Below are 22360 nucleotides of genomic sequence, written 5' to 3' on the forward strand. Positions count from 1 at the left end.
TCATGCATATCTATCTGTGCTGCATGTTTACCATTTAAACCTGCAGAGGGAGGTCTATGCAAACTCTTCCTCTCTTATAAACTCTCCATTATACCGTTTATGCACTAAGACAGTTTTAAACATTTCTAAGACAGAAAAAAATGTAATTTTCATAGTGTGTCATTGTCACTGGTTTATTTATTGTAGATAATGTTACTTATTTGCAGTGACAGGTGTTGATGGTTAAACTCTGACTGAATCTGAAGCAGTTGTTAAAATCCCTAGAAGTTCACACAAACCTGTACAGCTTCTAGATTCACATTCAGCAGCTACTGGATGAACTGGGTCAGACAGGCTGCTGGAAAAGGACTGGAATGGATTGGGAATCATCAGATATGACAGTGGGGAAATTTACTACTCTCAGTCAGTCCAGGGCTGATTTATAATTTCCAGAGACAACAGCAGACAGCAAGTGTATCTGCAGATGAACAGTCTGACAACTGAAGATTCTGCTGTTTATTATTGTTCTCGAGCCCACAGTGACTGGATTCAATAGAACAGCCTGACAAAATCCTACAGTACATCTTTACTATCAATATTAATACTACTACTTTTGCCTGTTTGGTCTTTCTTGATGTATTTGTATGTAAACTGCCACATTGTTAGGGTGTTTCTGCCTCATGCAGTTATGAAGGCAGGTCTTTAACCTCCTCAGTGCCCTATAACTCCTCTCAATTTCAGCAGATGATGTTGGAACAAACAACAACAGCCTCACAAGGACCTCCACCTGATCAAAAAGACCTCTGACTTCAGGCAGCATGCCTCTCAGGATGTCTGGTGTTTGAACTTTGAAAGCTCTAAACCTGATTATCACTACATGAAATTACAGGCAAATGATTAAAACTAAAAGAATATATTTATTATATATCATAATATTTATTACTTTTTCCATATGCATCAGTAATGTATATGGTGTATTATGGTTCATTACGGTTGGCTATTATTATTATTATTATTATTATTATTATTATTATTATTATTATTATTATTATTATTGTGTATTATGGTTTATGGTGTGTTAAACATCCTGATGGAAATATGGTGTAAACTAAGACCTCCTCTCCTCTCCTGCAGTCAGGTGAAGAAACAACTGGAGAGACTGAACTGGAACAAGACTGCAGGTCCAGATGGTGTCAGCACCAGGGTTCTGAAAACCTGCTCAGAACAACAATTTTGGATTCTTCAGCACATATTCAGCACCAGTATTTTATTACATTTAATTTCATTTCATTTCATGATTTTGTCATTTCGTGAGCAAATAATTTAGATGCCACTTTACCATAAATTTATTATGTTAACACTGATATTCAATGAAAAACATGAAGTGGTCATCAGCAACTTCAGCTGAAAAAGTCAACTTAATTTAGAAATATACGATACTATTCAACAGTAGGAGGGGTTTCCAAACTTTGCCATGCAGCGACCCAGCTGTGGAGGTATGTTTGGCCGGGCCAGCAGGACCCATCACATATTTCATGCAGTAAAATAAGCCATGTTGTTACCATGTAAACAGAAAACCATCCACAAATTCATACTTCATATGGAGTTAACTAAAACCATAGATACCACAATTTAACCAACAAGCTTAAAAATCTTGAATCACATCACTGAAAACAGTCTTTTGATACACGGTGAGAAAATCTGTTATTTTTAAAAAGTATTTTGTAAATTTTTGTCCACTTGAAGGATGAAGATGGTGACTTGTTTCATTACAGGAGTCATGAGTGAGATCAAACTGGACCAGACTCCCTCTGCAGTGAAAAGACCTGGAGAGACGGTGAAGATGTCATGTGTCATTTCTGGTTACAGCATGACAAGCTACAACATTCACTGGATACGTCAGAAAGCAGGAAGAGCTCTGGAGTGGATTGGGTGGATGGACACTGGTAACAACGATCCTAGCTATGCCAGTTCTTTCCAGAGTCGATTCCTGATGACTGAAGATGTTTCCAGCAGCACTCAGTACCTGGAGATCAGGAGCCTGACAGCAGAAGATTCTGCTGTTTACTTCTGTGCTCGAAGACACAGTGACTGAAGACAGAGAAGAAGCTGCACAAAAACCTCCACAGTCACTAAAAATTAACATGAATAAAAAATGTTTAACTTACATGACGCTGCTGTTGGGCAAAAACCTCCAAAACTGTCATTTTTCAAAAAATGAAAAAAACTGTATGGTTCTGTAATAACTGTACATATTGTCATCAAACTTTGTATTGTGTTTTAATCATATATCTTTGGTTAAATATTTGTAAAACAACAGACAAACATAAAGGGCAACCAATAGTACTGATTTATGAAGGAAAACAAAAATCATGAATTTTGAAGATAGGTTTTTACCCAACAGCAGCGATGAAGTAGTTTAGAAAAAATTAAACTAAACTAGTTTCACAATGAGATTAAAAAAAAACATAAATAAATGGAACATCAAGAAGGTAAAACCACTTTTCTTATGTGCATGAAAACATGTTAAATGCAGTAAACAGAATATTACTGTAGTTTACATAAAAACAATTCTTTAGTCCAAATGCTTCTTTAAAGTTTTCTTTTATGGTCAATAAGAAACAGATCCTACACACCAACACAGCTCTCTAACATTGAGTAAAACTAGTTGGTCAATAGTTTTAACGTCTCGGGTGAAAATAGTGTTCAGATCAAGATTTTCCTGAAGAGAAAAACAAATATCTTCACATCTAACTAATTAAATTGACTTAGTTCATCAGTTTTATCAGTTATCTGGAGTCCAGTTTTGTCTGTGAGGAGGAGTTTATGCAAAACCTGAACCTTTATTTAACTGAACAGACAGAGATCAGTGGACACATGCAGCAGTTTAACAAGATGGACAGTAGAACTGTGTTACTGCTTCTAACCGTCTGCTGGGCAGGTAAAGAGTTTCACTAAAACTAGCAGCTTTAAGAAAGTAACAACATAATTATTTAGTTGTTTTGTTTTAACTAAACGTTTGGTTTCATATTTTTTGTAATGAATTTATTGACATAAAACTATTTTCTCTATTTTTTTAGGTGTTAATGGTCAGACTTTGACAGAATCTGAACCGGTGGTTAAAAACCCTGGAAGTTCCCACAGACTGACCTGTACAGCCTCTGGATTTGACATCAGCAGCTCCTGGATGGCCTGGATCAGACAGGCTCCTGGAAAAGGACTGGAGTGGATTGCTATTATAGAATATGACAGTGATAATATCTTCTACTCTCAGTCAGTCCAAGGTCGGTTTATCATCTCCAGAGAAAACAGTAAACAGCAGGTGTATCTGCAGATGAACAACCTGAAAACTGAAGATTCTGCTGTTTATTATTGTGCTCGATGAGCCACAGTGACTGAAGACAGAAAAGAAGCTGTACAAAAACCTCAGTGGCAATAAAGATCAAATTAATTTTATTTTCTCATGATGATTAACAACATTAGCAAAATTGATTCATAGTATTTAATTAATTCACATCAATATACATGTTTAGAATATTTATTTGATAACCTGTAGTAACTACATCATTTAGCCACTCAGCTGTGTGAGGGGAGACATCTATTTATAACGCGCTTCAAGATTCAGTCCAAAAGCAACTTTCCGTGTTGAGTGAAGTTATTTTCAATGATCAAAAGAAAAGGTGCAAATGACAAAATCTGTGATAGCAGTAAAAACGGTCTCATTGTCCACAAGCTAATTAGAAAGTCCCACATCACCTGTGGCTGCAATTTAATTCACCTGGTTCATCTCTTTACTGCCACCCAGTCTGATAATACACACCAAAAAATACACGTGACAAAAATAAAACAAGTGGCTCCTATGTAACCATAGGGTACCTTGATAAAGAGGCTTTTCTTCATGATTGCATTAGAAGAACATCTCATCCTAGAATCTTAGAACAGGTGAACTGATCTTAATATTGATATTATCGAGGCTAGTATCAGTATCTTTCAATACCAGCGTGATGAGATTGATATTTTTCCAACAGAATGATTTGGGGACAAAAAGCCAAATAATGTGAATGAGAGCAAACAGAGTACATTTTTCTTTTGTTTTGCTAATTTGTATTGTGTTTTTTTTTTTTTTCTCAAAAAACTGTGTGTAATAAAAAGGAAAAACATTTTATGATGTTGTTACATTGTTCATGTTGTTTTACCAAAAAAAAAAGCTTAAAGCTTAAAAAAAAATGTTTTATTATACAAAAGTCTTTATACTACTACTACAACTACTACAACTACTACTACTACTAATAATAATAATAATAATAATAATAATAAATAGATAAATATATACAAAATAAGTAAAGTTATTGTGAAATTTCAAGCAAAAAGTACCGTTTTCTACATTGGTCATACTTGCCTGGATTTACTTGGTAGCGGATCAATATCAAATTTTACAGCATCGTCCAGCCGTCGTCACAGAGCAGAACCAGCCACACCAACTGTGATACGCAGCAGAACGGATGCAGCAGCAGATTCCTGCACAATTATAAGGATGTCTGCTCCACAAATACTAACAGGTAACACCTGGTGTGTTCAAAGTGAGAAGGAGATTAAAACCTGAAAACCTCTCCCACCAAAATAAGTTTAGCTTGATTTGTTGCTGTTTATTGATGATGGCAAATGATGTGTGTGTGCTGCTTTGAGATCAGTGCCTGCCTTGACAGTGAGGTTATGTTTCAAAGCTCAGTTTCGAGAGGGAGAGTATGAGGGAAAGGTGGAGAGGTGAAGGAGTTGATGGAGGTGAGAGAGAAAAGTGACAGGATGCTGCCCACCAGTGTCAGGATAAACAGAAAAGATAAATGTCCCTGTGTTGTTAAAGAAAAAAGAAATTACTCACATTCAGAGTAGACCGCTCGACAAAGAGATCTGTTCTGTTGTTACAATGTCATCTATTGTCTCAACTATATATAGATTTAACTGTGGAAGTTAAATTAAAGTACCTCAATAGTATGCAGTAAGCAGTTTAATTCATCACAATCGCAAACTGTCAATGTGTCACTTTGGCAAAACACTTCATCAAACTCGCCTCCAGTGATGCATTGCTGGTGTATGGATGTGTGGTGGTGGTTAGAGAGACCTGATCAGAATTATTAGATTGTATGTTCAAAGTTAATCCAGAATCCTTCTTGTTAATCCATCAAGTTTTCAGAGACTTTCCCATTTACTGTCACCTCAATAATTAAGTTTATGCCAGCATGTTTTTGTTGAAAAATAGAAAAAATTATAATATGGCTGAACTTCAAATGTAATTATCCCTATACATTAGAGTTCATAGTAAAAGCTGCAGATCTTCTGTTAAAGCTCTAGAAGTCAGAACAAGAAGGACTGTTTCTTTATTCCAAGAAACACAGGGGTGCCCGAGTTTGGTTCTCGAGATCTACCATCCTGTAACTTTTAGATGTAACCCTTTTCCAACACACTTCAGCACATTATTTTCCTTCATTCTTGATTTAAAAAATAATGTCTGCCTTTCATATTTGATTGTGTTTTTTGTACACAAAGCTCTAAAAATATCTACAACCTGTAACCACTTTTTTAAAGTTATCCTTTATTCAAAGTGTGAGGTGGAGCAAATGCAAATCTCAACTTACTCCATTTTATTTAAGTCTCTACAAACCAAAGCACCAAACAGACATACAACACATTTCTACAATGACTTTAACTGGATGTGTAACACTTCTGTTCACAATCATTTCTGGTGAATATGACTTCTGCAGTCCTCTGTTTTCTAGTTCTGTGTTTTCTGCTCTCATCACACTGCTTTTCTTCCAGGTGTTTGCAGTCAAACTCTCACAGAGTCTGAACCAGCGGTAAAGAGACATGGAGAATCCCACAAACTGACCTGTACATATGCAGGAATATCTGATGACTCTGCTCGTATCAGCTGGATCAGACAAGCTGATGGAAAAGGACTGGAATGGGTTGCCTACATTTCTGCTCCCAGTGGAGACACTAAAACTTATTCCTCATCTGTCAAGAATCGCTTCACTATTTCAAGAGACAATGACAAGGATCAAGTGTATCTGCAGATGAGCAGCTTGACAGCTGAAGACTCTGCAGTTTATTATTGTGCTCGACGCCACAGTGATACAGGAAGCCACAGAGCTGAACAAAAACACTGCAGCTGTTACTGCGATGCTCCCAAACTACTGTAGATAATTCCTGCAAACACCATTCCATTTAATACGATTTTAAGTCCTTTTTCTAAAGTTTATAATCTCCTCTTCATGAGACAGAAGAAAAATAAATAACCATTGTTTTACCCATCTGATGGCACAAATTGAACCAATAATGAGATTTTTACCACGTTGTTGTTGTTTCACCATCTCAGACCCAAACAAATATTTTTCTGACCTCTATGGACTTAACAAGATAAATTAATTAAGCAAAAATAAGATGAGAGTAGTGTTTTATACATTTTTAATGTAAAAATATGTAACAGTGTTGTGCGGTATCTTGGTTAACCATGTGTTGTAGTTTTAAAGTGCCATATAAATAAACATTATATGGTGACAATCAATTCATATTGATTATTAAATGTTATGATTTGTAGGCTGAATTTATATATTTCAGTTTTCTGAAACCTAATGTTCAAACTAACTGTTATTTATTTCAGTGCCATAAAAATAGTTCATTTTACATGAACCTGAATATTTCAATGTAAAGCTGAGTAACAAGAAGTAAACTATATTACTTACTAATAAAAACAGGCCTGGAAGTAGCAGCAGATGCTCTTCTCTATGTGAAAACACAACTGTGAGGTGGAGTCAGTGCAAAAAAGTTTCTATATGACATCAGTGGGACTGACAGACAGCATCTGATCCAGTTTAATATGGACTACAGGAGAGGGATGCTGCTTTTGACCATTTGACTATTTTACCTTTGCACATATTTTTGTTTCCAACAGGTGTTGATGGTCTTGACTTTGAGTCTGAACCAGTGATTAAAGAACCTGCAGAATCCCACAAACTGGTCTGTACAGCCTCTGGATTCATGTTCAGCCAATCCAGTCAACTCCAGCATATGTGATTAAATTTGTGCCAACAGGATAAAGAAAGACTGTCCTTCTGTCCAAGCAGCGCTATGGACAGAAACTAGAGATACAGTTTCAACAGAGTGGCTCTAGGAGTCTGTGGCAGGAACTAAGAACCATGACGGACTACAAAACACCATCTTCCAGATCGGTGAATGCAAACGCTTCTCTGGTAAACAAGCTAAACACCTTTTATGCTGGTTTGAGGCTGCAGCTCACAGCGCTAACAGTGTTAGCAGTGTTAGAAGTGCTTTGGGCAGCACACTAGTGGAGCATACCGGAGAGGTGAACGATCAATGATTTAAGTTATAAATAAGAAAACAGCTAGAATATTGTAGTGAACTACTTGAAGCAGGTGATGTGGAAAAATAGTTGAGAGGTAAAAAGAGCTCTGGACGCCAGTTTGATGGATAACAAAAATGGTTTATTAGAAAAAGTGACATCTTAAACAGACATCCTGAGTTTACCTCTGACACCTCCTCTGAGCTTAACCTTCCTTTAGGCTAAATTAACTTATGGAGCGTTTCCTATGGTTAATCCACAATTGACTTCACTCAGTTTAAGTAATACTTTCTACTCTGAAGGTCATTGTGTTTGCTAGATCCATGTGATACTGACAGAAATATACCTTTATGCCTAAATTTGCTTTTATATCTAAATCTAATTATACTACTTACATAATGCTGATAATGAGACACTACAATATAATAATCTGTTAAATGCTCAACTTCAACTGTGTCACTTGTGTTGAACAAATGATAAATATTTATTAACCTCTGGAGGGAAATCAGAACGGTGGTTGGGGAAATGGCAAGTTTTATTTATTTTATTAATTCTTTTCAATACTTTTACATCTTTAATTCTTTCAGAAACTGAGAGTTTTGTTTTTCATTGCTGCACCAAAATTGCTGCACTTTTATTATATAAATCACTTTCTGCTGTTTCCTGTATGAAAAGCATTTTATAAATAAATTTAATTTGATTAAAACAAACATCTCTCCAGCTGTCACATCTCTCTGTCTCTCACTCTCATTATTAGGTGACACATCAACATGTTAACATCACACAAAGGAAACATTTGTTACCTAATTACAGTGTAATTAAAGAGCCATTTTCTATCTGCTCAACACTGATTAGTTTCTACAATTATTATTATTATTATTATTATTATTATTATTATTATTATTATTATTATTATTATTGTTGACTCGAGAGCGCCACCTCTCAGAGGTAGTAAACAAATGCTACTGGCTGTTCTAAAACTTTACAAATTTATGAAACACAAGCTTGAGGGAAGGTTACCAAGCTCTGTACTCTTTATCTCACCCAAAACATCTCATTATTACACCAGAACTTATTTCTTGTGTCAGTAAACAGCCGCCAGAGTAAGAAACTCTTTTCTCTTTGTTTGAGCTACTCAGGTTGTTTTATTGTTCCAGAGATGTCAGACCTGGAAATGTATTTTATATACAGGACACATTTCTGTTCTATTTTATATTTTATCTGTTTTGAAAGTTTTCTCTGATTTAGCAAAATACCAGTTTTATCTGGCTGAATGTAATTGTGTTTAATTAGACTCTTTCTTATTTCAGCAGGTAAGTGTGTGCAGGTCCATTTATGACCTGTAGGGGGCAGTAAAAGTCTGGTTTTAATCCCACTTTCTGTGTAATCAGAGTTACAGCAGGTCATCTCAGCAGTGATGCATGACACATAAAAACTAAAAGTTTATTTTAGGAATGAAAAGTTAATGAAGAAGTGATGTAGAATTTTTGTAATTATTTATTTTATCATGGAAAAGTTCCCCATTTTTGTCTTCTGCGTTTTTTCATTCAGATATGTATGTTAGCAGAACTATAGCGTAAATACAGTCTGATCCAGTTTAATTCTTCCTGTGGGGAGAAGTTTATGTAAAAGTCAGATCTTTAGCTTCTTTTTATCGATCTGCTGAGACACACAGTTTACATGATAGAGTATAGAACAGCTCTGCTGGTTTACCTATCTGCTGGACAGGTGAAAATGTTTAATGATTCTTAAGTGTAATTTTAGAAAACTGGTAAAATATGACTTATTTATTAATATTTTTTTTCCCACTAAAAGGTGTTAATGGTCAGAATCTGAACCTAAAAGCAAAGCAACCTGCTGCTGAAATAAGACAGAAACATGAAATTAACAAATAAAAGAAACACAAACACACTTATATTTAAAGTTGCATAAACATTTTTTTTTATTTATTTATTTTTTTAATCTGACCTGAGCCAAAACTTAGAGTAAAAATTATGTTTCCATTACTTGCAGCTTCAGGTACTCGCAGAAAGATTCTTTCTTTACTTTCACAATGGAGTCATTTAGTCTATAAATATACATTTCTAAGTTATTATTAATCAGTGACATTAAAAAATGTTTAATTTACTTAATAATCACAGAAACTTTGGCAAAAAAACTGTTAAAAGTAGAAAATATCTGAAGAAATTATGAACTGCAATCTGTTTTCTGAATGATGCATCATTCTTCTGCAGACTGAACCTAAATCTTTACCACTCTTATATTTCAGCAATTTAACTCTAAACTCTAATACAAATAAAAATGTAAATCCAGTCTCCTCCCCCTCCAACTATCTGTATATCCTTCACATCAGGATTTCCAGCTGCAGTCCCAGTAGTCACCATGAGAGCTGTACAAAGTGTTTTCATCTTGGCTCTAATTTCAGGTGAGTCTGTGTCCTGCTGAGGGGAAGAAAATAACTTTCTAATGTCTGCTGTCATCTAAACTGTGTTTCTTTCAGCTGCTCGGGGTCAGTCCCTCACCTCCTCTGAGCCAGTGGTCCACAGACCAGGAGAATCAGTCACTCTGTCCTGTAAAGTACAAGGACTTTCTCTTGCTTGGCTGCACTGGATCTGGCAGAAACCAGGAAGGACTAGAATGGATCGGATACATTGATAGTGGGACTGGTACAATATTTGCTCAAAGTCTCCAAGGCCAGTTTTCCATCACCAAAGACTCTTCCCAGAATCGTGTGTTTTTGACAGTGAAGAGTCTCAAACAAGACGATTCTGCAGTTTATTATTGTGCAAAAGAGCCACAGTGACACAAGAAGCAGAAACACAGAACAAAAACTGATCAACACACTCGCGTGTGTGTGTGAGAGGCAGTGAAGCGATTCAGTGTTTAAAAATATCTCATCTTAAAGACTGATTGTTAACAATGGATCATGTTACAAACAGTAAAAGTTTCATAGTTCACTTCACTGTATTTGTAAGAAAACAACTTTACTGCAAACATAATAAACATGAATTTATTAGTAGTAAAACCAACCTGTTAGTACCAGAAAACCTAGCAGCCCTGGAGTTAACTAGCTGGATGAAAACATTTCTAAGCTTTAGGACAGAAACTCAAAACAATCTTTATTTTATTATGCATGAAATTTAATTTTAGCCTAATATTTTTTCTATAGCTGTATCTCAAAACATACAAATAAATTGAATATGAAGAGTGTGTCAGGTGTGGCAGTGAGAGGACAGCAGGGTTCACATTAGTTCAGTTTCTGGTAGCATCAGAGGAGGAGCTCTAAGACTGGCCACATGTTCAGGACCATTTTAAAATAAAATGTTTTAGTCAACAGACGTTCCAGATAAACTAAACACAGCAAAATTCATCATATGAAAAAACATTTTTATATTGTGTAAATCCATCTAAATTATGAAAATATTTCAATCTCTTCAAATTTTATCTTTAAAAAGAAGACAGATTATATCAGTTAATACATGATTTCTCTGTTATAAATGGAGCTTATCTCTGAATTTAAATTGACATTTTCCCTTTAATTTAGCTTGAAACACTAAGTGCTTAATAATAAAGACAACCAATTAATTAAGATATTCATCAATTTCAGCAACAGTAGCACATGAGAATTACTGCTGCTGCTCAGTAAACTTTCACTTATTTGTACTCAAGTGGTGAGAACTGAAAACCAAGTCAGTGTCTTTTCTCCACCACCTGTCCTGTGAGAAGGAGTCAATGGGAAACTCAAATATCTTCCACCTCTACATATCTGACTGCAGTGATGACAGAACGGTGGACACTTAGGTTAACGTGAGACTCTGGATAGACTCTGACACAGTTTGAACCAGTTGTTAAACAGCTTTGAGAATCTAACAGACTGACCAGCACAACCTCTGGATTCACATTCAGCAGCTAAGAGACGAACTGGATCAAACAGGCAGTTGGAAAAAGACTGGAGTGGATTTCTTATATCAGCACCGGTGGCACAGCACTGTACTCTAAGTCCATTAAAAGCTGGTTCACCATCTGCAGAGACAAGAACAGACAGCAGGTTCATCTGCAGAAGAACAGTCTGAAGATTCTACTGATTCTACCGATTCTACTGATTCTACCGATTCTACCGATTCTACCGTACAGTGACTAGATTCAGTTAAACAGCTGTACAAAATCCCACAGTACATCTTTACTAATATCATAAAACCTGAAAACAAAATAACAATTTATTTATTTATGTTACAGTTTTTATGAAAATGAGGCAAACATTTAAAAGTAAGAGATTACAGCAAATGAATTCAGAAAGACTTTAACAATATTTACCACTTCTTCTATATCAAAGCCAAATGCTCATTAATGAATAAATAGCATTCTTCAATACATATTTACGAATTTGGAGTAACTGTACAGTTTTCATTATTAAAAGAGAATAGGACAGCCAGTGTTTCTGATTTAACAGTTAAATTAGAAATGACTGAAGCTTCACTAGAAAAGAAGGAAAAGACCATCAAACTGAATATTTAAATGATCACCTGTAAATTAATAATTTTCTCCTTTTATTAGAAGAAAAAAGAACTTATTTTTTTTAGATACAATGAATTCTTAGAGTCGCTTTCGCTCCACTGCACAGGCTAGAAAAAGATCAAACACACTAGAAAGGAGAAACTTCTTTGTTGCTTGAGTCTTTTCTGGTTTTTTGTATCTGGTAGCATATGAGCCTGATTTTGATCAGTTAAATCCAGCAATATGCAAATAAAGGTTACTCAAAAGGAAGTGTGTGTCTGTGTGTCAGTGAGAGGACAGCAGAGTTCAGATCAGTTCATCTTCAACATCATCAGGTTCTCTGTAGCTCTGATGCTGCTGCTGGCAGCCGGTGAGGAGATTTCAGTAGATTCACACTAATGATCAAATCAGAAATACTGAATATTCTGATGAATGATGGAGATGATGTTACTTTGTGTTTCTACAGGTGTGTACAGTATTGATCTCATCCAGCCAGACTCAAAGGTTGTGCAGCCTGGACAGTCTTTGTCCATCACCTGTCGGGTCTCCGGTTATTCTGTGACTGATAACAGCTATGCAACAGGTTGGATCAGACAGCGTGAAAGAAAACCAATGGATTGGATTTTTCATATGTGTGGTGGTGGAGACTTCCACCAAAATGATGCTCTGAAGAAAAAGTTCAGCTACAGCAGAGACACGTCTGCAGGAACAGTAACGTTACAAACCATAAACATGTCTGAACAAAAACTCAGCAGCCACCAGGAAAGTCTAGATTATTCCTCCGTCTGTGTGATAAGACAGTTATAGCAGGTCCTTTTAACAATAATGCTTGAACCATGGAAGCAAACAACCACAAAGGAAGTTAGTAAATAGTTTCAATACTTATTATTTAATAAGGAGGAAAAAAATTAAATGGTTGTCAAAATGAAAGTTAAGCAAAATAATTTATTGTTGACTTTGTCCTTTTTATTTAATGTTAAAGATTATCATGACTGTCGTCTTCAACCTTTTTCCTGAATTAACTAAATTAAATGAAAAATACTTAATTCCAGGGGAAATTGCAAAAAAATCTTTGAAAGGTAAATAAAACTTTAAAAAGAGTGAGATCATAATTAAAGAGTCATAAATGATCATGATGCAAAGCTTCTTCATTGACTGAAACCTGATCGTTCCATAAAACTCATGCAGTTTATCTTTGTAGTCATTAAACAAGCTGCAGCTTAACTCACACAGTCTGAACCATGGGATGAATATCAGCTGGTCGCAGGATGAACCAGCATTAAAATTACAATAAACAGATAGAGATAACTTTCAGTTCCTACATGGTTAGTCTCATGTTGAGGTGCCGGACTATGTTCATACTGCAGGTGATTTTTTTAGTGGTCGTTCACATCAACATTTTAATGTGACCTTTATCACACTCAAGTGTAAACAGTACGTGGCGCCATGCAGACAGGAAGCATGACATCATGCTGTGTTTACAGAGGTGAATATGGATGCTCCACTCTGAAGCATGTCTATCAGTTTTGGAGTTGTTGTGCAGTCAGAGCTGAAAGAAATTATAATCTAACATTGTTCTGTCCATTATTTAAATTTCATCTTATCGTGTCCCGCTTCCTCCGGCGCAGATTTGTGACGTCGTTCTCGTTTCAAAGATGCATACGTAGGATGAAATACAAGATGATCGAATAGACTGAGGTTGCTTTAACACAGATTGGATATGTACCCGATTTAGGACCACATGTAAGTGGCCTGGTTCAGATATAAAAAATCAAATATGTGCAATTTAGACTGTCATTAAAATATCTGATATCACAAATTTGATGAAATGAAAGTGGAGCTGCAGTGTGAATGGAGCCTCAGTCATTTTTAAACATTGTTTTATTGATAATAATGTACATGGAAAATTTTAAAAGTAAGGTAATTGTGTAATTCAGAAATGAATTAAAATGAATCCTCTGAAACTTGAAATTTGGGATGCAGAAGTTCTACTTTAATCAAGTCATCGTTTCTTTGTAGATTTGTTGATATTTTAAAATGATATTTATGGTTATCAGTTGCTTTAAGAATTAATTTTATCTTTGCTTTGCTAATGTTTGGCCTTGAATTTGACTTTAAAAATGAACTATGATGTAGGAGGAGCTTATGCAAACTGAGGAGACTGAAAATGATATAAAGGATGAACTGATGGATTTTAAACATACCAGCTGTGAACATGGCTAACGTAGAGCTGACACTGTTTGTTGCACTTCTGTTTGTTTTAGGTGGTGCTGAAGGTTGGAGCATTACAGAGTCTGAACCAGCAGTTAAAAGACCTGGAGAGTCCCACAGACTCACCTGCACAACATCTGGATTTAACTTCGGGGGAGAAGTGTGGAACTGGATCAGACAGGCTCCTGGTAAAGGACTGGAGTGGATCGCCTTGGTGCACACATCCAGTACTCCCATCTTTTACTCCCAGTCAGTCCAGGGCCGATTCACCATCTCCAGAGATGACTCCAGCAGTAAGGTTTTTCTGCAGATGAACAGTCTAAAGACCGAGGACACAGCCGTGTATTACTGTGCCAAGAGAGACACAGTCAGACGAAGTGTAAGAAGAGTCATACAAAAACCACTTCCTCCATTTCTTACAATAACAAGGAAAATGCAGTTTTGATGCTCTGTTAATGTTGTTTACATTTATCTGAAAATTTCATTAAAAGAATAAAACTCCTCACCTCTTCCTTATTTAAGTCAGTAAATGTAAATTTCTATTATTGTGTTGGTTATATTATTATAACCAACACTTGAGACACACACACACAAAAAAACCAAACAAACTTTAATTTCAGGAGAAGTTAAAGAGGATCAGAAGCTGATGTTTGACTTGTGAATCTTCTGAGGAGGTTTCACTGGATTTAAGCTAATAAATATATAAGCACCATGAATGTTTTCCTTTCACAGACATAACATTTTATATTTTTAAAGGTCCAGAACAAACAGAAGCCAACCTAAAAGTGAAACATTTCCTGAAGCAAGCAGCGTCTGCAAATTTAGCTCCGTGTATGATCTCATGCTGCCAAACCTGCTGCAGAAATCCAGAATACAGGAACTTGGACTACGAAGAACACAGGAGTGTCCTTCATAATCCTGCTTTAGTATTAAAATGCACATCTTAGTCAGAATGAAAAAAATACAAAACACAAAACAAACTTGCAAAGAAAAGAAACATCAACAACACAGAGAAAAAATATGTCATGTGTTACATTGATTTATTATCATCTTACAAGACGACACTAGAGAGAAGCTTTAATGCAAACATGTGTCTAACTTTAATCATGGTTGGCAAAAATCCTTCCTGTGAGGAGGAGTCAATGCAAAACCTGAATACCCTCTATCTCTTCTTAAACACTGATGAGAGGATGAAAGAGAACAGACGCAGGTCAACATGATGGACTACAGGACAGGACTGCTGCTTTTAGCTCTTTACTGGACAGGTGAAGATTTTCTCTGACATTAAAGTAGTTTTTGTTTGTTTCCAACTCGATACACATATTCTGTCTGTCTTACCAGGTGTTGATGGCCAGACTCTAACAGAATCTGAACCAGTGGTAAAAAGACCAGGAGAAACCCAAAGACTGACCTGTACAGCCTCTGGATTCTCATTCAGCAGCCAGCGTTTCTCCTGGATCAGACAGGCTCCTGGAAAAGGACTAGAGTGGATTGCTTATATCAGCACTTCCAGTACTCCCATCTATTACTCCCAGTCAGTCCAGGGTCGATTCACCATCTCCAGAGATGACTCCAGCAGTAAAGTGTATCTTCAGATGAACAGTTTAAGGTCTGAGGACACAGCTGTGTATTACTGTGCTTGAACAGACACAGTGAGAGACCCAATGAGGAGACTCATACAAAAACTACTTCTACATTTTCCCACCACTACTGGAAACATTCAGCTATTCAAGTGTCCTATTTATTTGGCATTGTTAATTTTATATATTAAATATCTGTTTATATATTTTCTGCAAATAGAAACATAAGGAAAAAAAAATAAAGATATTAATATCTGAAATTAATGCTCATACTTTCAAATGCGGCAGTTAATCATCTCCAGAGACATCAGTAAACAGCAGCTGTATCTTCTCATATCTGTGGCCTTTCTTGATATAAAACTCTACCTGAAGGGCTGCAGTGTTGTTCTTCAGCCCTAACAAATGTTAACATAGCCAGATGATGACTGATGCTCTTTTTTAAATGGTTCTTTGGATGCTTTTTTCCCAAACTGCAAAACTTAAATATGTTATCTCAAGTAGTAGTTCCAGTTGAGTCCTTGGGCAAGACCCTTAAAGCTACTGCACATCTTGCTGTGATGTCATCCCATGTTTATGGTGTCTCATGTTGGATGTGCAGACAGGGAATCAGAGTATCTGCAAGACGCTGCTGTTTGATGAGATATTGATAATGAAATCATCTTCTCCTTTCAAATCTCTGAAATCGTGTTTCTATGACAACCCATGTGTGATGTCGGCTTCAGGTGGAAGGAGACAGGTACAAACTCAGGGTTTCTCCATGATGAACCTGCCAGCAAGGAGGTTCACTTCACAGAGTGAATTACCATGGTAACAGACTGGGTTAAGACTTACCTCCCTTTCTGGAACAGGCCTCTGACGACCCAGGACCGCTGTCTGCCTCTGCTTTCTGTGGACTAACCTGATGACCTTGTTTTGTCCTCGTTTAAGCAGAAAAAAAGACTCTTCAGGATTTTGTTCCTCTTGTCTTAGCACAACAAGAAGCTGTTTGATTTCCGTTGTTTTTTTTTTTTTTTTTTTTTTTTTTTGTGGGGTGTCACCTCTTGCTGCTACATTTCAGCTCTGTTATCATAGCTGAAAAGTTTTTCAGCCTTTTTAAGTCATTTACTGGTTGGTCAACAGTTCTTTTGCAGCCTGCTGCAGCGTCTCCTTGTGCAGATGTCCAAAATAGTGCCATGCGCGAAAGAGACGGCTCTGAGAGCCGATCATGGAGTGAGAGCCAGCTGCCAGTTTTTTTTTTTTTTTTTTTTTTCCTTTTGCTGCGTGTTTAACTCTCAGTGCTCAGCCCCGGCTCTGCCCACGGCACTGCTTTGTTTGGATTGGCTCGCATGGACAGGCGGGCAATCACGTAGGATCATACCATTATGTGAAAACAGAAAGGGGGACGTGTAGCTGGCACTACACTGTAATTGAGGCAGCAAACAGCCATGAGGAGAGAATGTGAGTGCGTCATGTCATCAAACCCTATTCACAGAGGGGGGAAAATGGATCAGCCCATCCAAGATAAGGCATCTTATTTTTCTGAATGCCAACATGCACTGAGGACATTAATGCTGTTTCTTGAGTCAGTGGTTTTATATCAGAGTAAATGCACAAAAGGAGGCAAATATGAGGCTTCTCGTAAAAATGCTGAACACAAAAGGGTTTTCAAAACACAATTCATTCATTTTTGAAAAGTTAAGATAAATTATGGGACTAAAAAAGATGCTAAATTAAGAGCCGTTCTGGAGCCAAAAGAATCGGCTCTCTGAAAAGCGTCGAACATCCCATCACTAGTCCAAAAGCAGCCTTCTGTTCCAGCCCTATGTGAACGTGAAGCGGTTCTTAGATCTGGCCCAGCAAAGAGTTGGAGCCAGCTTTGAACCGGTTTTGAAAGCCAGAAGTTGGTGCTTGGGCAGTTGAAAGGCAATGAACCGATGTTTAGGCAGGCTCTGGCTCCGAACCAGCACAGGAACCAGCTCGGGCGAAAAACCCAGTAATATTTAATGTAAACAATTGATGACGCCCAATGTTTTATCATAACTTTTTAAGCTGTGATTGCACAACAACTTCAAAATTTTTTAACCTGACATCAGAGAGAATTAGTCAGTGCCAGTAGAGAAATGAAAATGGAGCTTTGCAGGATGCTGGTTTATTGTCAACCGTCTCTGGATGTAGTCCCTCATATCCAGAAATGTTAAAAAAATGTGCAAGAATGTCCTCTAAGTGTTGTCCTCTTAAAAAAAAGAATAATACCCCTACTGGAGCAAATAAATTTAAAATATACAAATTTTATCACAGGAATATTTGTAAGATATTGGTGACCAGTTTTTTGGTCTTGGTTAATCAGTTTTAACAAAACATTTCCAGGTTACTGTATGTCTGTAGCTTAAAATACAGTTTAAAGGGCATTATATTTAAATAATTAAGATCTTTAACTAAATGAAGTAAACTATGATATCTTGGTTTTTGCAGGATCATGTGTACACTGAGTAATTCTTTTAAATGTGTAATTAAGGAAGGCAGAGCTTACTGGAAAAAGACATTCACATGGATCCAGTTTATATTGTATAGAAATGATTACAACAGCTACTATAAAAGAACATCTAATAATTTAGAAACATTTAAATTAAATGCATACATTATATTTACTTTCTGCATAATGAGGTCTTGTCCTAAAAACAATCATTTCAAATTATTTTACATTTTCTGCTTTCTATGCAAACTCAGTGGTTTCCTGTTCATACAGACGTAAAAACTTCAGTTGGTGTTGAGGTTAAAGAGGACCAGACGCTCATCGCTTCCACACATCATGATTTCTTTCACTTTGTTGTTGTTGGCAGCTGGATCCTGTAAGTCTGCGTTTGTCACAGCCAGCAGGTCTTCATATATAACTAGAAAAATGTTTTTGTTTTCTTTTTTTCATTTTACAGGTGTGAAGTGTGAAAAGCTGACACAGCCAGTCTCTGTGCAGCCTCTGCAGCCAGGTCAACATCTGACCATCACCTGTCAGGTCTCTTATTCTTTTGGTAGCTACTGGACACACTGGATCAGGCAGCCAGAGGGGAAAGGACTGGAGTGGATTAGTGCAGACACAACTGTCAAAGATTCATTAAAGAATAAGTTCAGTGTAAACTTAGACTCCTCCAGCAAAACAGTGACTCTGAATGGACAGAATATGCAACCTGAAGACACGGCTGTGTATTACTGTGCGAGAGCCACAGTAACACAAACCATCAGCAAACCTGAACAAAAACCTCTCGAACATGAACACTTTAACATTTCCATCTGTCATGATCACAGTTTAAGTTCTTGTTTTTAGTATTTATGGTCATGTCAGTCCTGTGTTGCTTTCTGTGTTGCTCATTCGTTTACCTGGTCTGATTGTTCATTCACCTCATCTGTGTCTAGTTAGTCCTCTCTGTATTTATACCTCTTGTTTCAGGTTTCCTTTGTCACATCATCAGTTACAAAAGTTCCTGAGTTTTTTGCTTTTTTGATTCATGGATTAAACTCTTTTTATCTGCATTCCATCTGACTCCTGCCTCTCCGTCCACATTTCTGCCAAACAATGATACTTCCAATGCAGAGATTTTTGGTGACATTGGTCTGTCTGTTATTAACATAAAACAAAGTCATGGACAGAGTTTTATAATGTTTTTAGAAAAAGTCAAATGGAATACGGGACAAGTGATTACTTTTTGGGGCTGATGTGGATCACTGTCTGGATCCGCTACAAGTGAAGACTGCAGTTTATTATTGTGCTTGAGCGCATGTGGTGTGAAGGTTTCTCTCTCTCCTTCAGACATGATGAATAATCACTGAAGTGATTTACAAAATTAAAAATGTCTTATCTTGTAGAAAGAACTCTTGTGAGATTGCTATCATTAGCAAAATTGTAGTTAATTCTTCATAAACTTGCACCATTGTTGATGTGGAGAACGGACATGTAACTTAACTTGTTGCTAAAAACCAGTAAATGTGAAATGATGGAGGTTAAACATAGAGAGAAAAAAGTTATAAAAAAATGATAAAACACTTCAAGTCATTTCTGCCTCTTGATGTTTGATCATTCCTTGATCAGTCGTTGTCCTTCTTTCATTCAATTTCTCCTCCTCCTATCAAGCAACTCTCTTCTTTCTCTTTCTAGCTGGTTGCTCTCCTGTTGTTTCTGAACCTCTGAGTTCTTTGAGTTTTTTAACTTGCCCACAAGGAAGCCTGGTTTACTCTCTGCATCCAGTTGAGAGCAGGCTCCTCCTGGAGAAGGGATCTGTTTCATTTACCAAATGTTTCTCCATCCTCTTTTTTTAGATTTAACATTTGTAAACATCCCTGTAAGTTACAAGTTAAAACCATTTAAAGATGCACAATTAAAGCATTGATCAATCATTAAACAGTAAAATGAACAACCACAAAAACTAAGTATAAACAATGCTTATAAAAAGGATTAGAAAGACGGAATACTTGAAATCAACTAAACTGATTAAACGTCTAAATCCTGATGACTATAACTGTCTGTCTCCCTATTTATACATATATTACAAAGGATAAATGATGTGGACATGATTTGATATGAAAGATCAAAACTCAATAACATACAAGTATAATTAATAGCTGAGAAAATGTGTGTTTTTCCTCATATCTAATCTGGTATTCCTTTCTCAGATCTTAGTACGTCATGAGTACCAATTAGAAAAGTCTGATTCAGGAGATTAACAAAAGTTCACTCTGATAAAAGTATAAGGAATTCAAGTTCAAGTCAAGTCTTTGTTATAGGATATGGGGGGACCCAACAAAGTGACCCGGTATCCATCCCTGTCATCCCTGTTCCAATGTGTTTGGAGCCTTGTTAGGATTTTAAAAGTTTGTAAAAATTAAAAATGTCAACCATTGTTTCAATTTAAATAAATCTGTTGTGTAAAAATCCCCCTGAAAAGGTATTTGAAATTTTGAGTTTTAATGCCAAAACTAACTGTAGCCAACCTTGTATCAGTAAAAGACTCGATGTGAAATTAGGACATAAGGTGGGTTTTCAATGTGGACAGGTTTATTAAGGAACAACAATTAAATGGCTCATATTTTAATTATGAGATTATTTATTATTTTTTAACAAAAAAAGAAACAGGGATTCTTTTAACAAAAGAAAAAAAATAAAATTAAACAGTCTAATGATATTGCAAATGAATTCAAGAAATATTTCATAGATATTGGGCCACATTTTACGAGATTAATTCTAATCAAGATGATGTAGATAAAATTGTAGGTAAAATAACAAATTTAGATAAAACTACATCATGAATATGAAACATAAAACAACATTGTTTTTCTTTTGAGTTGATATATGGAAAAAATAGACCAGGAGCTAAAAGACTGGACAACATTAATAAGGTTTAAAAATGTGACTAAATATTATGACTTATATGAATGAAATTATTAACAGTAAATATGTGTATATTATTTCCTCAGTTTTATTATTGTATGTGTCACAGTAGCTATTTTTCTTCTTTTATATTTCGATGTAAACTGATTTGGAGGGTGAGCATTGTAAGCTTTTGCATCTGCACCTTTTCAGACTGTCGAAGTTTACATACATACATACATATATACACAGATTTCTTTCAGAGGACTTTGGTGGCAAAAAGCTGAAGAATGTGTATTAGAGCCAACCAATAGTAGATTTTGATTTTTATTTTGCTAATTTGCAATATTGAATTTATTTTTCTCAAACAATTGTGTCTAATAAAAGGGAATAACAGTTATTTTATTATTTTGTTACATTGTTGATGTTGTTCTTTTAAATTGTTTACAAACAATAAAGAGTTTGGGTGTCTGAGCTCAAGGACACTTCGGCATGGAGTCAGGGGAAGCCTGAAATCGACCAACTTTTCGGTTGGTGGATGACTACTCTTTCTTCTGAGGTGCAGCCATTGTTGTTATTTTATATTGTTTACAAAGAAAAAACAGTTCTGCCATACAGTTTGTTAGTAAAAGACGTTTTAATAAACAAAATATTTGTACTGTGTTTGATCATAATCAGGATCAGTAAAGTCAAAGTCATTAAATGTTTGTGAAATTTCAAACAAAAAGAATCAGTATTGCTATCAGTGATACTTGTACTGGATTTACTCAGTATATTGGATCGATACCAAAATCTGCAGTATGGACCAGATCTAATCCGAGCTGGTCCCCAAGCTGTAGAAGATCAGCGTAATCCTTCACACCAACTTCTTCTGCTACACTAACTTGTGTCAGAAGCTGCCGCGGCTCACTTTTTAACATTAACTTTGGGGAGTCACTGAAAGACTGAGATCACTGTTACAAGCAGCTAAAACAAATTTCTTCTGCAGGTTTCTTTCACTTAGAGAAAGGATGAGAAACTTGGTCATCCAGAGTTCAGCCACTGCTCTCTGCATCAAGAGGAACCAGATGGAGCCATCTGGATAGGATGCCTCTTGGTCTCCCTGGTGAGGGGCTGTGGTCCCTCCAACCACAATTGTTATTATTTTGATGTTATGATGATGAACACACTCATGCTTATACTTGTGTCTGCAGTGTGAGCTCCAAAACTTCTTTTGGCTAATAGTCATTCACAAATCAACTTTCTAAATGAATGTTTGTTTTTCTTCTGCATTCCCTCCTCTGTTATTTGATCAAATAGAACAGGTCAGAGAATAAAGTCCATTTCTTCTAGTGTATAAAAGCCTGGACAGTTTGAGTTTGTCCTGTAGAGGATCTGGCTTCACATTTAGCTGCAGCGTTATGT

The 22360-nt window shown here is 36.2% G+C and overlaps 2 protein-coding genes, 1 long non-coding RNA gene and 2 gene segments (V, D, J or C); 4 read left to right on the top strand and 1 right to left on the bottom strand.

Annotated features, from left to right (window-relative positions):
- The window catches only part of LOC121656110 (immunoglobulin gamma-1 heavy chain-like), a 343586-nt gene that overhangs the window by 27335 nt on the left and 293891 nt on the right, over positions 1 to 22360 (top strand). The window lies entirely within an intron of this gene.
- LOC121656141 (immunoglobulin gamma-1 heavy chain-like) overlaps positions 1 to 22360 on the top strand; it is an 83656-nt gene that overhangs the window by 22898 nt on the left and 38398 nt on the right. The window lies entirely within an intron of this gene.
- Positions 2871 to 3748, top strand: LOC121656317. The segment is given in 2 exon segments: positions 2871 to 2920; positions 3060 to 3748. Coding segments are annotated over 2 exon segments (351 nt in total).
- On the bottom strand, positions 9299 to 15579 carry LOC121656388. Its single transcript, XR_006013390.1, has 3 exons — positions 15453 to 15579; positions 14168 to 14389; positions 9299 to 11359 (listed from the first exon to the last, which is right to left on the bottom strand). It is a non-coding gene; the product is annotated as an uncharacterized LOC121656388 (long non-coding RNA).
- LOC121656311 lies at positions 15236 to 15684 on the top strand. The segment is given in 2 exon segments: positions 15236 to 15306; positions 15383 to 15684. Coding segments are annotated over 2 exon segments (351 nt in total).

Source organism: Melanotaenia boesemani, chromosome 2 (genome assembly GCF_017639745.1).
Source record: "Melanotaenia boesemani isolate fMelBoe1 chromosome 2, fMelBoe1.pri, whole genome shotgun sequence".
Classification (NCBI taxonomy): Eukaryota; Metazoa; Chordata; class Actinopteri; order Atheriniformes; family Melanotaeniidae; genus Melanotaenia; species Melanotaenia boesemani.